The sequence below is a fragment of the Emys orbicularis genome, chromosome 4 (genome assembly GCF_028017835.1).
Source record: "Emys orbicularis isolate rEmyOrb1 chromosome 4, rEmyOrb1.hap1, whole genome shotgun sequence".
Classification (NCBI taxonomy): domain Eukaryota; kingdom Metazoa; phylum Chordata; order Testudines; family Emydidae; genus Emys; species Emys orbicularis.
In genome coordinates, this window is record NC_088686.1 from 142,328,800 (window position 1) to 142,344,703 (window position 15,904).

General features: G+C 60.3%; 1 protein-coding gene across 1 annotated transcript in view; it reads left to right on the plus strand.

Annotated features, from left to right (window-relative positions):
• LOC135877894 (voltage-dependent L-type calcium channel subunit alpha-1S-like) overlaps positions 1-11,221 on the plus strand; it is a 29,818-nt gene extending 18,597 nt beyond the window's left edge. Inside the window, exons 11-15 of the mRNA XM_065403419.1 lie at positions 2,108-2,251; positions 7,666-7,748; positions 8,632-8,726; positions 9,781-9,924; positions 11,045-11,221. Coding sequence (XP_065259491.1) covers positions 2,108-2,251; positions 7,666-7,748; positions 8,632-8,726; positions 9,781-9,924; positions 11,045-11,221 — 643 coding nt within the window. The remainder of the gene's footprint in view (positions 1-2,107; positions 2,252-7,665; positions 7,749-8,631; positions 8,727-9,780; positions 9,925-11,044) is intronic.
• The last annotated feature ends 4,683 nt before the right edge of the window (positions 11,222-15,904 follow it).

Genomic DNA, 15,904 nt, shown 5'->3' on the forward strand with positions numbered 1-15,904 from the left:
TGGGGAGCAGGGGGAAGCTCGGCGCTCGGGGACTGTGAGCCTGGGTGCAGCCGTGGGTGCTTGTGCGTGCGTGCACATGTGAGTGTGCACCCATGCATATGTTTACTCTTGTGTGGGTCGGGCCAGACACTGGCCACCTTACTCCCCTTTAACCATGGGAGGGTGCAGTTTCTGCCTTCAGGTCTCAGGCAAAAACAGATGCCTGCATTGCCCAGGTCTCATTTACAGAGCATGGCACATGCCTCCCCATGGCCAGGCAGCTTCACCCCTTCACCAGTGGTTCTCAACCTATTTATCATTGTGGCCCACAAAGTGTTACCTGGGCCACAGGCTAAGAACCACAGGGCCCCCCATCTAACCCCCCCACAAACCCCTATGCTCAGTGCCCTCCGCCCACAGACCCCTCCACAGAGTGGGGGCAGAAGCGGAGAATTGGATGTGGGGTGTGGGGCAGGGACCCCAACCTGGACGCTGCTGTGCGGGGACCCCTAACCCCGACCCCCACTGTGTGGGGCTGGGGGGCAGCCAGGACCCTGACTCCAGACCCTGCCAGGACCCCACTGTACAGGGCCCAGCAGCAGCCGTCTGCCTGGACCCTGCCACGCGGTAGCTAGTTGCCTGGTCCCAGGGCCCGCCTTGCGGCCTCTATCACACAGCTGAGCGGGCCGCAGCTGTGTACTAATTGGGCTGCATGCGGCCCGCCTAGGGTGACCAGACAGCAAATGTGAAAAATCGGGACGGAGGGTGGGGGGTAATAGGAGCCTATATAAGAAAGAGACCCAAAAATCGGGACTGTCCCTATAAAATCGGGACATCTGGTCACCCTACGCAGGCCACGGGTTGAGAACCGCTGTTCTACACTGTGCTTCCCATAGGGCACACGCGGGGTTAAGGAGAATACAGCGCCTCTTAAAAAAAGTGGGAGCACAGTCAGGGCCGGCTCCAGGGTTTTGGCCGCCCCAAGCAGCCAAACAAACAAACAAACAAACAAAAAAGCCGCAATCGCGATCGCAATCTGCGGTGGCAATTCGGCGGGAGGTCCTTCGCTCCGAGCAGGAGTGAGGGACCGTCCGCTGAATTGCCGCCGAACAGCTGGACGTGCCGCCCCTCTCCGAAGTGGCCGCCCCAAGCACCTGCTTGGTAAGCTGGTGCCTGGAGCCGGCCCTGAGCACAGTGCTTTTGAAAGCGACTATCCCAGTACAGCCGGCGCAGATCCTGTTTACACCAGCAGATGTCAGACTAATCCCAGCAACAGGCACGGTGCAGCTGCCAGGCTGTTTTACCCCAGAGGAAGATGTGGCCCCAGATTATTGGTGGGGCACTTTAGAGTCTCGAACAGAGCAGAGAGCAATTTAGAGCAGCAGCGAGCAGAGCCGCTCTGACACCAGGGGCGGCTCAGCCCCACTGCGAATCCGGCCGCGTGATTTCAGGCGCCCAGGCTAAAGCTCTGGTCACAGACTAGTTCTGTGCGCAGATGTACAGTTTTTGTGAAGCCCCGGACAGCTGTAGGTGCAATGAATGGCGCCTGCTGGCAGACTGCCCCTCCAAGGCTGCCCCTGTGACTGTTATCCATATGGACGCTGCAAGGACCTTGGGCTGGCCCCAGGGCTGGCATAAGCAGCGTGACTCCTTTGGCCTGAGCCCAGTTGTGCCCATCTGCATGTGGCTTTCGGTTTCCCAAACACTTCTTCACTCCCTCTGGCCCTGGCGGTGATGTTCTGTAGTTAGACAGCTCCAGAGAGTGCAGAAAAGACACAGCCACCGCCCAGAGCGCTTGTAATTGAAGCATGACATGCCCCTGGCAGGGTCATCAGCAGGGGTTGGTTGAGGAGGCGAACCTCGGATCTGAACGCATCAGCTGCTACTGCTTTAAGGCCTGTAGCTCAGCAGTAGCAGACCCAGGGATATCTTTGCATGGTCCAGCCAGCAGGGGGCGATAGACTGCAGCGTTGTGCTAGCCCGGGGCCCGGACACCTGGACAAAACAACACAGGAGGGACAGAAACAGGAGGGCGGCGAAATGGGGGGACAAGGGTTACCCCACAAACATAACTAAGTTGCCCTCATGAGTCCTTCCGCTATCCGTCCTGGTGGGTGCTCCACCGTAGGATGTGTGCGCCCTGGACTGGAGCCTGCGACGTCGTGCTGGTGGGCCTGCGCCGGCTCCGAGCGACGGGATACAGGGAGGCGAGAGCCCACCGCCACTCAGTTCCTTCTCAGCCGCCTGTGGCTCGAGACCGAGTTTTCGGCGGGTAGCTGTGTTCTGCTTCCCGCCTTTCTCTCACCTCGGGAAAGACTTTTCTCGCGTATTTTCGTTTCTCATTTGTTTTCCTGCCCTATATTTTATTTTCATTTGTATTTCATCTGGCACGTTTCTGTGCTCTGGGACAGGGGGTTCCCCATCTACTCCTGCACCTTTCTTTGTGCCGATCAATCTGTCGTGCCTAACACCCCAGGGGCTAAGCCCTTCCAGACTTGCCACAGGTCTTTTCCCCACAGTGACGGACATTGGAGTTACCTACGGTGTTTGGGGAACTCCCCCATCCCCTCAAAGTGTGTGATCTGTCTGGGGTTTGGGGGCAGGCCCCAAAATGACAGGGAGACGAGACTAGCAGTCCTGTTAATGGGACATGCTCTAGCTCTGGAGAGGTCCGCTTCCCCCCAGGCATTAGCACTGGCTCCTTCAGGCATCAGCCCAGCCTCAGCTGGGACCACGGAGACAAAGCCTTTGAAGAGGAGAAAGCACTCCTTCCCATCCAGAGACAGGGAGAAAAGGGGTAGGTCACCTCATAAGACCCACTCTCAGGAGCCCTCGTGTCCATTAAGGGTTACCGTAGAGGCTCCGACTGAGTCCGGTATCGAGGTGTCGGTACCATGTACCTGATCCTCCGTGGCACCATGATCCGCATGGGGCTACCGCACATCCCTTGGCATCGGCTTCTGACCCCAGCTCTGAAGTGATACAGGACCCTGCATCCACCTCAGTACTGCAGCAGTCTCCATCTCAAGGTCCACATTTTCACCTCTGGCTGTCAGCGGCTGTCAGTGCCCTCCAGCTCCTTCCAGGTTTCAGTTATCTGAAGATCTCATCATTTCGGATGAGCCTGACGCCATTGCTATGGGATCCGTCAGAGCCTCCTCACCGGTACAGCCCAGGCACCTGCAGGCCAAAACCCACCCAAGCCTCCAGCAGTCAGCATCCGCCACATTACCTGAGCCATCAAGTAGCCTCTCAGGTCTCGGTACAGGAATCCTTCCTGGTGCCATACCATCCGGCTGCCAAGGGTCCCTGTACCAAGGAGGACCCTAGAGAACCCGCCAGGTCTCACAGACCCAGAGACGATAACTGTCATTGGGGACACTCTCCCTGTTCCTCCCCCCCATCAATGGGAGTCCTGGGGGCCATTTTGGTGACCAGTTCCACAGGATGCCAAGAAGAGATTACAGGCACCCACTGGTCCCATGCCATCCATGGCAAGCAGCTGTCTCTCTCCCAGTACCATGCACGTCTTCGGTACCGGACAATACACAGCAGGAGTCAGAGCCTCCACCTGAGGAGGTCTCACCTCCTTCAGCTGAGTCCTCTTCATCTGTGGCCGAGGCGGTAACGCCACCCCAGCCCTCCTCTGCTGATGAGTTCGAAACATTCCAGGAACTCATGAAGAGGCTGGCAGACTCTCTCCAAATCCCGCTAGAGGACGTCCAGGAGTCATAACATTCTTTGGTGAATATCAATCCCCAAGGAAAGATTGCTCCGCCCGTTAATGAGGCATTGCTATCCCCAGCACAATTCCACCCACCTGAGAGAGATCTGATAAGAAGTACTACATCCCACCAAAGGGGAGGGAGCACTTCTTTTCCCACCCTCGCACTAATTCCTTAGCAGCCAATGAAAGGAGCCGTCAGACTCGATCTAGACCCTCTCCAATAGACAATGAATCCAAGAGACTGGACGTATGGGGCAGAAAGCAACTCACCAGCTGCTCTTCAATTCCGTAGTGGCAATTTCGGGCCTGGGTGGTGAAATGGGACTTTACCACATACTCAGAACGTACACACTTCATTGAACATCTGCCACAAGACCAAAGAGACCGGTTTCAGTCCAGTGTTGTGGAGGTCCCATCCTTCCTCCTCCTGGGGCCAATCAAGCTGGTTCCAACAGCATCCATCAGGAAAGGATTCTATTCCAACTACTTCCTAGTTCCCGCGAGAGACGGAGGCGGGAGGCCGATTCTTGACCTCAGAAACTTCAGCAACTAAGTTCTAGCACAACAGTTCAGCATGGTGACACTCGCTCCCATTCTCCCATTGTTGGATCCAGGACATGGGCTCGTCGCCCACGACCTACAGGACGCCCATCACCACAAGTGTTTGCTTTGCTTTGTAATTGGACCACGATCAACATCAAGTTCTCCCCTCCGGACTCTCCACGGTGCCGAGGGTGTTTACGAAGTTCCTCTTGGCAGTAGTAGCTGGTCTCTGTCAATGGGGGATCTTGGTATTCCCATATTTGGACACCTGGTTGATCAGGGGTTGATCACTCCAAGAGGTCCAACCAGCCATGGCCAAGGCGTTAACTAGGACTTCGCATCAATCACAAAAAATTGATACTAACTCCAGTGTAAAGGATAAACTGCATAGGAGCCACTCGAGCCCACAACAGCAAGAGCCTATCTATTCTGGGAGACATCTTCCACCCTACCTGGCCTAATCTCGGTGCTAGAGTTCAGCCCATAAACAATCATGAGGGCTCGTCTTCCACTCTTGGGACATACATCCTCCTGCACGTTCATGACTTCCTATGTGAGACTCCATCTCAGATGTCTCCAGGATGTGGTTTAGAACAGTAAATATCCCAGACAGACACCACCTGTCCAAAGGGGTCACGGTGCCTCAGAAGGTGTTGGATTCCCTTACATGACAGAAAGACCCACATAGGGTCGGTGTGGGAACCCCATTCTTGCATCGCACACCATCAAAGATCCTCATGACAGATACGTCCTCTCTGAACCCCAGGGCCTGGCTCCCGAATGGTTCTCTCGACCATGGAGTTAACTCATTTGGCTGCAGTTCAGTCAGTTCGTTTGGCAGATGGCCCAGTACCGGCAAGACTTATCTCCGGAATGGAAACACTTTCACTCTTGATGCTCTCTTTCTTCGTCCCAAGCCCTAGAAGTTTCCCTTTCCAAACTACTTGACCGCCAGCTGGAATTAAAGATACAGGGTCTCTCCGTGAGCTTTGTTAGAGTGCAGGTGGCTGCTCTCACAGTTTTCCAGTCACCCATCCAGGGCTTCTCGGTTTTTGCCCACCCTGTCACAGCCAGATTCCTCCAGGCTCTATACAATTGGTTTCCTCCTGTTTGGGACCCAGTGGGACCTCAACCTGCTTCTTAATGCTCCAAGGAAAGTCTCCTTTGAACCAACGACCACCTGCTCTCTCCTCCATATCGCCTTCAAAATTTCATTCCTGGGCGCCATTACTTCAGCAAGACGAATTGGAGAGCGGGGGGCACTCCTGGCTGACACACCATATCCCACCCTTTCATAGGGACAAGGTTCTACTGTGTCCCCAGCCCTATTTTCTTCCTACGGTCTCCTTGGAAGATCACATTAACCAGGAGATTCGCCTGCCAGTGTTCTACCCACATCCTCAGGCCTCCAGAGAGGTCTCAAGCCTTCATTCGCTGGATGTTCGATGGGCCCTTGCCTTCTCTGTGGACAGGACTAGGTCCTTGAGGGCCTCTCCCAGGCTACTTGTGTTGCTAACAGAATGAATGAAGGGCCAACCTGTTCCTAGTCCATACAGGGGTTGTCTGTGTGTTGCAGGTTGTATTTTAACCTGTTATGACAGAATGGGGGTGCGTCCCCCCCGCCCCCCACGGTGACAGCACATTCCACTGGAACTCAGTCCACATCCAGTACGTTCCCATAGCAGAAATCTGCAGGACTGCGACTGGTCTTCTGCCAGCCCTGTGCCAAGCATGTGCCATGTCCCCTGCTTCCAGAGAGGACGCTGCCTTTGGTGATATCGTTCTCCGAACAGTCCTTGACTCACCTCTGTGGCATGCCCCTCCTCTCTGAGTTACTGCTCTGGAGTGCCCTGCAGTGGGGCGCCACAGGGACATACGCTCGACGAAGAAGGGACGGTGACTTACCTTACATAACTTGAGTTCTTCGAGATGCTTTGTTCCTATGGGTGCTCCACCTTCCCGGCCTCCTTCCCCTCCGCTGCAGATACGTCGCCCCGTTTCCCTCCTTCAGAGTACAAGGTGTGACTCTGTGCAGGCCTGCCAGCACGACTGCCGTCTCCGCATGCACATCCTGTGGTGGAGCACCCATCGGGCCAGAACATCTCAAAGAACCCAGGTTTCAGAGGGGTAGCCATGTTAGTCTGTGTTCACCCCTGTTGATATTCACCCCTTCTTGTCCTCTGTTGGGAATGGGCCACATTCACCCTAATTGAATTGGCCTCGTTAGCACTGACCCCCCACTTGGTAAGGCAACTCCCATCTTTTCATGTGCTGTATATTTATACCTGCCTACTTTTTTTCACTTCATGCATCTGATGAAGTGGGTTCTAGCCCACGAAAGCTTATGCCCAAATAAATTTGTTAGTCTCTAAGGTGGCAAAAGAACCCAGGGTAAGTCACCTCTCCTTCTTCACACTTAGTGATGCTGTCCTGTCTGTCCCCATTCACCTCATCTATCTATCTATCTATCCCGAGACAGACCCTTCCATCATGTATCCGTCCATATTACACATCCATCCATCCATCCAGTACCTAGAGTGTCTGTCTGTCCAGTCATTGGTTCTCTCTCTAATACAAGTGGTGTTTGTGCTGTTTTTATTAATATGATTGGGTGGGGGGTGATTATGGCGGGGAGGAGATGAGCCCAGAGGTGCTGAAGAAGAGGATGGAGGGTAGAGGAGGGAGGGGAGGAGCCCAGAGGTGCTGAAGAAGAGGAGGGAGGGTAGAGGAGGGAGGGGAGGAGACCAGAGGTGCTGAAGAAGGGGATGGAGGGTAGAGGAGGGAGGGGATGAGGCCAGAGGTGCTGAAGAAGAGGAGGGAGGGTAGAGGAGGGAGGGGAGGAGACCAGAGGTGCTGAAGAAGAGGATGGGGGGGTAGAGGAGGGAGGGGATGAGACCAGAGGTGCTGAAGAAGAGGATGGAGGGTAGAGGAGGGAGGGGAGGAGACCAGAGGTGCTGAAGAAGAGGATGGAGGGTAGAGGAGGGAGGGGAGGAGACCAGAGGTGCTGAAGAAGAGGAGGGAGGGTAGAGGAGGGAGGGGAGGAGACCAGAGGTGCTGAAGAATCAGAGGGAGGATAGAGGAGGGAGGGGAGGAGACCAGAGGTGCTGAAGAAGGGGATGGAGGGTAGAGGAGGGAGGGGAGGAGACCAGAGGTGCTGAAGAAGAGGCTGGAGGGTAGAGGAGGCAGGGGATGAGGCCAGAGGTGCTGAAGAAGAGGAGGGAGGGGAGAGGAGGGAGGGGAGGAGACCAGAGGTGCTGAAGAAGAGGATGCGGGGTAGAGGAGGGAGCTGTGGTGGACAGAGGGCAGGAGGAAGTTAGGTCTCGCATGGTGACTGACGCTTGTGAATGGAAGCCCTTGGAGGGGTGGCTGGGTGGTGGTCCCTGCGCCAGCCTGACGCTCTTTCCTGTCCCTGACAGGATGCAGTACGAGGACGAGCTGCGGAGGGAGAGGATGCTGCCGGCATCCTGCCAGCCACAGCCACAGCCACACTCTGCCCTGGGTCAGTACCTGCAGCATCGTCACACCGGGCACTTCCTGGCCTTACTGGGAGGGGTGTCCTGGGGGGGCAGTGTCATGGCCTGGGGAAACTCCCAGCTTGCCAGATGGGCATAGGGTGGGACCCCATGTTTCACCAAGTGGCCTGGAGGATGGACCCTCTTTTGTCAGAGGGTTGGGAGGGAGGCCCCTCTTTTATTGGGGGGACCCCATAAGGCATGGAAGGGAGGGGCCCCATTTTATGTGGGGGTGGGACTCCATTTTTCACCAAGGCAGCCGGTGAGCCCCCTTTTATCGGGGAGCAGGGGCTGTCTCTTCATGGCCCTAAGGATGAACTAAGCAATAGAAAGAGAAGCCAACACTGGAATTCCCTGCAGCAACGAATGCAGATAACCTCCTTCCCTAGGGATGCCAGTTCTGGGGGGGGGTCCTTTTCCCAGGGCGCCATGGCCCTCAAGGGGAGGTGAAGCAGGAGGCTGAATTTCCTGGGGTGCTGCAGGCTGAGTTCCCCCTCAGCCGGCAGAGACAGGAGGTCGTGGTTCCCAGGAGGGGTCATCCAGGTCTCCGTTTTCCCATCCCCATGTGCAGGCCTCGCCGGGGGCAGGGGCGGGCTGGGTGTAAGGCCGAGGGAAGGCCCGTGCTCAGCTCTTTCCCTGTGAGCAAGGGGCGCATCCAGTTCCCTCTGCCTCTCTCGGGGGGTTGCCGGGGAGGGGGCTGGCCCAGGGCTGGCTGGGGCATGTGCACAGGACCTCCAAGTGCACCAGCTCTGCTTCCCCAGCCCCCGCACTAGTCAGCCCCTTCCCAGCTGGCACCCCCTATGCCTCAGGGCCACAGCAGTGCCCTTCCCGTGGGCTCCCCACGTGACGCCCCCGTTCCCTTCCCCTCAGGCCACAACCGCTCCTTCCGCCTGGAGAAGCGGCAGCGGTGGCTGGACAGGAGGCGTGCAGCCAGTGTCGGCGGATGCCCGGGATTGGAGCTGCAGGTAAATGGTGCTGGGATATCATTTGGCTCATCTGCGGCGGGGGGAGGCTAGTCTCCCTCCCACTTTGGGCTGGCCAAGACAACTGTGCACTAGAGGCACCGGGTCCCCCGGGGCCAGCTAGCAGGAGATCCCAGCTTGGCATCTGCCTCGTGCGCTGCGTCCGCCCCAGCCTGGTTGGCCCCTGGGAAGCAGAACGGAGCCTGCACTCCTGGCCTATCCGCAGCAGAGACGCGGCCATGGGGCTGGAGGAAGCTGGGGGTGTCCCGGTGTCCAGCCACAAGCCCCCCGAATGGCTCAGGCGCAAAGACCCTCGTCTCCGGCACCCCTGCCCTCTTCCCAATGGCAACTGGAACGGCCCACAGGGCTGGAGCCTCTGCCGGGGCCACCGGTGGCCAGGAGTGGGGATGGGCGTACCAGGGAATGGAGCACTGGGGGGCGGGGGTTGTGCCTTGTTATATCCAGGTAATCACGGCTCCGCTATGTAAGGAGATGAGGCTCTGTAGCCTTGCCCCTTCTCTGCCCATTCCCCTGTCCTCTTCCGCCCTGCGCTCCAGAGGAAAGAAGGCCCCTGGGGCTATGGACGGGGCTGTTGCTAGCCTGGGGGAGTTGGCCATTGACTCTACAGGAGCCAAGTTCAAGTGACTGGGCAGTATCCTGGAGCTCAGAGCTTGGTCCCTGCTCTAGTGCCCAGCCAGGCAGGACTGGCCCTCGGGTTCTGTACCATCGCCAATGATCGCCACCTCTCCTTAAACTAACCGGGGTGCCCGGCTGTTCCCGGAGCCCGGCGTGGAGCAGGGCAGGTGCAGGTAGCGCTGTCCAAGTGCCGAGTCATTGCCCCGGAAGAGGCTGCGCTCTTCCTCCAAAGGGGTGCCACCGGGCGGCTAGCGGACGCCACGGCGGGCGAGAGGAATCTGAGCTGCTCTGCAAGCCTGGGGGGTGGCCCCTGGGCGATTCCACGGACCAGCCCCCACCTCGCCCACCTGTCGAGGCTGTTGCAGCACGTTCAGTATTGCTCACCCCCCAGGATGTGACTCTTGGCTCCTTCTCTGCCCAGCTGCCCAGAGAGGAGGCTGCTGCCCAGGAGCGGGGAGCGGACCTGACCTCCGAGTGCCAGCTGGATGGCGGCAGTGACATGAACGGGGAGGGAGACGCTGCTGCCTCCACCCCAGCCACCACCTTACTCATCCAGGAGATAGCAGTGGGGCAGCACCCAGCAGGGGGACTGGCTGGGGTGGGACTGGAGAGACTGTTCCTGGGGGAGCGGTGAAAGGAGGAGAGAGGCCACAGCTCCTGGAGTGGGATGGGGTGAGGCCAGGGGGCGGGGGCAGAGGCAGGATAGGACGGGGGGAGTTGCCAGCCCTGAGCCTACGGATGGGATGGGAGCAGAGTTCATCCCCAGTTAGAGGGGTCGAAGGTCATCTATGGGGTGGTAAAGTAGGGGCAATGGGGGGACTTGGAGGGATCGGAATGGGGTGAAAGCAGAGATCAGTAATGGTGCTGGCACAGCGGTAAGGCAGGCAGAAAGCCAGCTGTGGGATAGACACAGGAAGGGGGCTGTGGGTTGGGAGTGAGGAGCACCAGCGGAGCTGTGTGTGTGAGGAGCCCAAGGCTGGGATAGCAGGGGCTGTGGGTCGGGATTGAGGGGCACCGGTGGAGCTGGAGGGAGCCCAGGGCTGGGATAGCAGGGGCTGTGGGTCGGGATTGCGGGGCACTGGTGGAGCCGGGGGGAGGTGGGGGGGGAGTCCAGAGTCCCAGGGCTGGGATAGCAGGGGGTTGCAGGTCGGGATTGCGAGGCACCGGTGGAGCTGGGGGGAGCCCAGGGCTGGGATAGCAGGGGCTGTGGGTCGGGATTGAGGGGCTCCGGTGGAGCTGTGGCAAGCCCAGGGCTGGGATAGCAGGGGCTGTGGGTCGGGATTGAGGGGCTCCGGTGGAGCTGGGGGGAGCCCAGGGGTGGGATAGCAGGGGCTGTGGGTCGGGATTGAGGGGCTCCGGTGGAGCTGGGGGGAGCCCAGGGCTGGGATAGCAGGGGCTGTGGGTCAGGATTGAGGGGCACCGGTGGAGCTGGGGGAAGCCCAGGGCTGGGATAGCAGGGGCTGTGGGTCGGGATTGAGGCGCACCAGCGGAGCTGCATATGGGGAATTTGCCGAGCATCTGCTCACACTTTGCTCTAGGCCCGGTTCACTCCCGAGTGTGAACATTCCCAGCTCCACAGGTTTGTGCTAAGCTGGGAAGCGCAGGCATCAGCTGCACAGAGCCCAGAGGTCGTTTCTCCACAGTCCGAGCAGCCAGGCTATGCTGATCCCTTTCTTCTGCTGCAGGCTCTGCTCTCCAGGGGCCTGGGCGCTCTGGCCCGCGACCCATCCTTTGTGACGGCCATGAGAGCCGAGGTGGCTGCCACCTGCCAGCTGGAGATGGTGCTGATGGAAGAGGCCGTGGCCGAGCTGCTGAGGGGAAGGGAAAGCCCGGAGGGAGCAGAGGCCGGTTCCACCCACTGACACGCCTTGGCCACGTCCCTGCATAGCTCCCCTGGGCCCGGCACGCCTGGCTCCCAGAGGCCATCTCCAGCCCCTGCCTGTGAGACGCTGCCGAGGATCCCCCTCGCCAACGGTGCCAGCCGGGAGGTGCTGCCCGTTTGTGGGCTTTGAGAGGGTTACCATGGAAACACAGTGCCATCTCCTCCCACGCACAGCCTTGACTGGTTGCTCTCTGCCCCGGGCCAGGCAGATGGGAGCCAGAGGAGGACTCGCCGGGCTGTTTGGGGAGGAGCGGTGAGGGCCTGAACTCCGGGGGCATTTCCTACAGGGGTGTCTGGTGCTGTGTGGGCAAGGTGCGCCCCCTGCCCTCTCAAGAGCTGTAACGTGTGCGCCGGACGGGTCATTAAATCCCTGACACTGCGATCGCGCTGCTCCGCTCTGTCCTTCAGTGCTCTGGTCTTCGATCAGAGGGGGGGCCAGCGGAGACCCTTGGGGGCCTGCTTTCCAGCAGTGCTGAGCACCCGCAGCTCCAGCCAACGCCAGCGGGAGGCGTGGGTGCCCGTCCCTCTGAACATCAGCCCCCCAGGTGTCAGGCCTGCCGAATGAGCGGCCACTTTCCAACTGTGGGGCTGAACATACATAGCCAGAGCCGGCCCTTGCCATCTAGACAAGGCACCTGCTACAGATGGGGGACGAGGCCCAGCGAGGGGAAGGGGGAGATTCTCACTATTTATCTCGCTCCCTGTGACGTGCCGGGAGGCCTCGCCTCTCATTGTCACGTGAGCCTTTGCAAACCAACGCCGGGGTGACTGGCCGAAGGTCACAGGGGGAGTCTGTGGCCAACGTGGGAACTGACCCCACATCTGAGTCCCGGCCAGAGCCTTAACCACGAGCCCACCCTTCCTCTGACACGGCCTCCCTTCCTCTGTCCCAGGAGCCACGGCCTGAGCCTGCCCTTGGCTTGGACCCTGAGCTGGGAGGGGCAGCTTGCCCCGTGGTGATTTATTATTGCTATTACCCTAGTGCCTAGGAGCCCCCGGCGTGATGCTCGGGGCTGTGCCAGCACAGGACAGAAAGAAGGTCCGTGCCCTAAGGGGCCGGCTCACCACGTAAGCCCTGGGTCAATCTCCCGTGTCGCATTGTCTTCGCCCAGGACAGGTGGCATTTCCGGCCGCTGAGTAAAATCACACGTGTGTTTTGTTCTAATCAGCCCAATAAAGAGGAGATTTGGTGCCTTTTGTGGTAAATTTCCCTGGCTGGGTTCAAAAGTGGGGCTGCCTCGCTCTGTTTCAAAGCAGGAATAAGTGCTCTGGGTGAAATCTAGCTCAGATACAGCGCCCGTTCTTAGTGTGTGGGGGTGGAAATTAACAATCAGAACAACTGCTGCATCTGGATGGCTCCTTCCAAAAACCACAAGGCAGGGGCTTGAGGCAGGAACAACGGGTTGAAATTCTCCAGCCTGGGTTAAACAGAAGGTCAGACGAGGGGAGCGCAGGGGTCCCTGCTGGGGTAAATCAGCATCGTGCCATTGCTGTCAATGGAGCTGGGCCAGCTGAGGATGTGGCTTCTCTGTGATTAGCTCAGGGGTCGGCACCTTTCAGAAGGGCTGGGCCGAGTCTTCAGTTATTCACTTTAATGTAAGGTTTCGTGGGCCGGTAATACATGTTAACGTTTTTGAGAAGGTCTCTCTCTATAAGTCTATATTATATAACTAAACTGTTGTTGTATGTAAAGTAAACAAGGTTTTTGAAATGTTTAAGAAGCTTCCTTTAAAATTAAATTAAAATGCTGATCTTACGCTGCCAGCCTGCTCAGCCCGCTTCCAGCCTGGGGTTCTGTTCACCTAGGCCTGCAGCGGGCTGAGCGGGGCGACTCGAGGTCAGGGCAGAAGGCTGGGTGTGGGGGGAGTGCAGGGCAGAAGGCTGGTGTGTGTGTGGAGGTGCAGGGCAGAGGGATGGGGGGGTGCAGGGCAGAGGGGTGTGGAGGTACAGGGGAGAGGGCTGGGGGTGTGAGGAGGTGCAGGGCAGAAGGCTGGGTGTGAGTGGGGAGGATCAGGGCAGAGGGCTGGGGTGTGTGTGGAGGTGCAGGGCACAAGGCTGGGTGTGTGTGGGGAGAATCAGGGCAGAGGGCTGGGGTGTGTGTGGGGAGGTGCAGGGCAGAGGGCTGGGGGGGTGCAGGGCAGAGGGCTGGGGTGTGTGTGGAGGTGCAGGGCAGAGAGCAGAGGGGTGGGGGAGAGGTGCAGGGCAGAGGGCAGGGGTGTGTGTGGAGGTGCAGGGCAGAAGGCTGGGTGTTGGGGGGAGGTCAGGGCACAGGGCTGGGGGGGGGGGGAGGTCAGGGCACAGGGCTGGGGTGTGTGTGGAGATGCAGGGCAGAAGGCTGGGGTGTGTGTGGAGATGCAGGGCAGAAGGCTGGGTGTTGGGGGGAGGTCAGAGCAGAGGGCTGGGTGTTGGGGAGAGGTGCAGGGCAGAGGGCTGGGGGTGCAGGGCAGAGGGGGGTGTGGGGGTGCAGGGCAGAGGGCTGGGGTGTGTGGAGGTGCAGGGCAGAGGGCTGGGGTGTGTGTGTGGGGGGGGGTTCAGGGCAGAGGGCTGGGGTGTGTGTGTGGGGGGGGGTTCAGGGCAGAGGGCTGGGGTGTGTGTGTGGGGGGGGGTGCAGGGCAGAGGGCTGGGGTGTGTGTGGGGGGGGTGCAGGGCAGAGGGCTGGGGTGTGTGGGGGGGTGCAGGGCAGAGGGCTGGGGTGTGTGTGGAGGTGCAGGGCAGAGGGCTGGGGTGTGTGTGGAGGTGCAGGGCAGAGGGCTGGGGTGCAGGGCAGAGGGCTGGGGTGCAGGGCAGAGGGCTGGGGTGCAGGGCAGAGGGCTGGGGGGTGTGGAGGTGCAGGGCAGAGGGCTGGGGGGTGTGGAGGTGCAGGGCAGAGGGCTGGGGTGTGTGTGTGGGGGGGGGTTCAGGGCAGAGGGGGAGGTGCAGGGCAGAGGGCTGGGGTGTGTGTGGAGGTGCAGGGCAGAGGGCTGGGGTGCAGGGCAGAGGGCTGGGGGGTGTAGAGGTGCAGGGCAGAGGGCTGGGTGTTGGGGGGAGGTCAGGGCAGAGGGCTGGAGGGTGTGTGGGGGGGGGTTCAGGGCAGAGGGCTGGGGGGGGAGGTGCAGGGCAGAGGGCTGGGGTGTGTGTGGAGGTGCAGGGCAGAGGGCTGGGGGTGCAGGGCGGAGGGGGGTGTGGAGGTGCAGGGCAGAGGGCTGGGTGTTGGGGGGAGGTGCAGGGCAGAGGGCTGGGTGTTGGGGGGAGGTGCAGGGCAGAGGGCTGGAGGATGTGTGTGGGGGGGTTCAGGGCAGAGGGTTGGGGGGGAGGTGCAGGGCAGAGGACTGGGGGTGCAGGGCGGAGGGGGGTGTGGAGGTGCAGGGCAGAGGGCTGGGGGGGGTGGAGGTGCAGGGCAGAGGACTGGGGGTGCAGGGCGGAGGGGGGTGTGGAGGTGCAGGGCAGAGGGCTGGGTGTTGGGGGGAGGTCAGGGCAGAGGGCTGGAGGGTGTGTGTGGGGGGGTTCAGGGCAGAGGGTTGGGGGGGAGGTGCAGGGCAGAGGGCTGGAGGGTGTGTGTGGGGGGGTTCAGGGCAGAGGGCTGGGGTGCTCGGCTCGTGGGAGTGCTCCCAGGCCCCCGCCCTGAGCGGCTCATGGCAGGGGGCTGGGAGGGATATGCCCTGTTCCACCCCCTTCCCCAAGGCCCGTCCCTACCTCTCTCTGCCTCCTCTACGGAGCAGGGAACACGCTGTTGCTCGGCTGGGCTCCGCTCCCCCTCGTAAGGGCCGTCCCGGCAGGGGGGGGGGGGAGGAGGAGGAGCCGGAATGCACCACGTTGTGGGGAGAAACGGGGGAGTGGGGGAGCTTGGCTGCCGCAGGACCAAGCTTCTGCCTCCTGCCCCCGCAGGGGAGAGCAGTGGGCGGGGGGGGGCTGAGGGGGGCGGGGGGCCGGGACCCCCCCCGCTCTCCCCTGCAGGGGCAGGAGGCAGAAGCTTGGTCCTGCGGCAGCCAAGCTCCCCCCCTCCCCCTTCTTCCCCCAGCGTGGCGCTTTCCGGCCGCTCCGCCCCTCCTCCTCCTCCTCTCACCGGACAGGCAGCGTGCCACTCAGAATCGGCTCGCGTGCCGTGTTTGGCTCTTGTGCTGTGGGTTGCCGACCCCTGGATTAGCTGATAAACCAGCCCCGTTCCTTCTACGGCGACAAACCGGAGCCAAATTCATTCGTACCAGGAAAGGAACCCGATAGGGCTTGAAAGTCGTGGAGGGAGCAGATGTGCTGGGGTCGGGATTTGTAGCGAACGGCTGATCTGCTGAATTCGTCCTCTCCCTCGCTGTGCAAACTTGCCCAAGGAGCCCGATGCTGGGGACTGGGCTCTTGGGAGAATCTGGCCTGCCGTGGCTTCCAGGGGTCCGTGCTGTCCTGCCAGCGTGGCGTGATCTGGGACAAGGCCAGAGACACCCCAGCCAAGACAGCATTGCCCAGCCAGTGCTGCCAGGACGGCACTTCTGTCATGGTGTGCGGTGGGGGTGGCTGCACGGCACCCCCTGCTGGACAGTGCTTCTCCTCCCCTCTGGCCCCCCGGGCTGCATGCTCTGGTTTGAAGCAGTGCGAGCCCATTGCTAGCCCAGTCCCTGGCTCCTCCCCGGCTAATCTAGATTAAAATGCAGAGAAATTATGGGTCCCGTGGGACGTGCTGAATCATAGAATC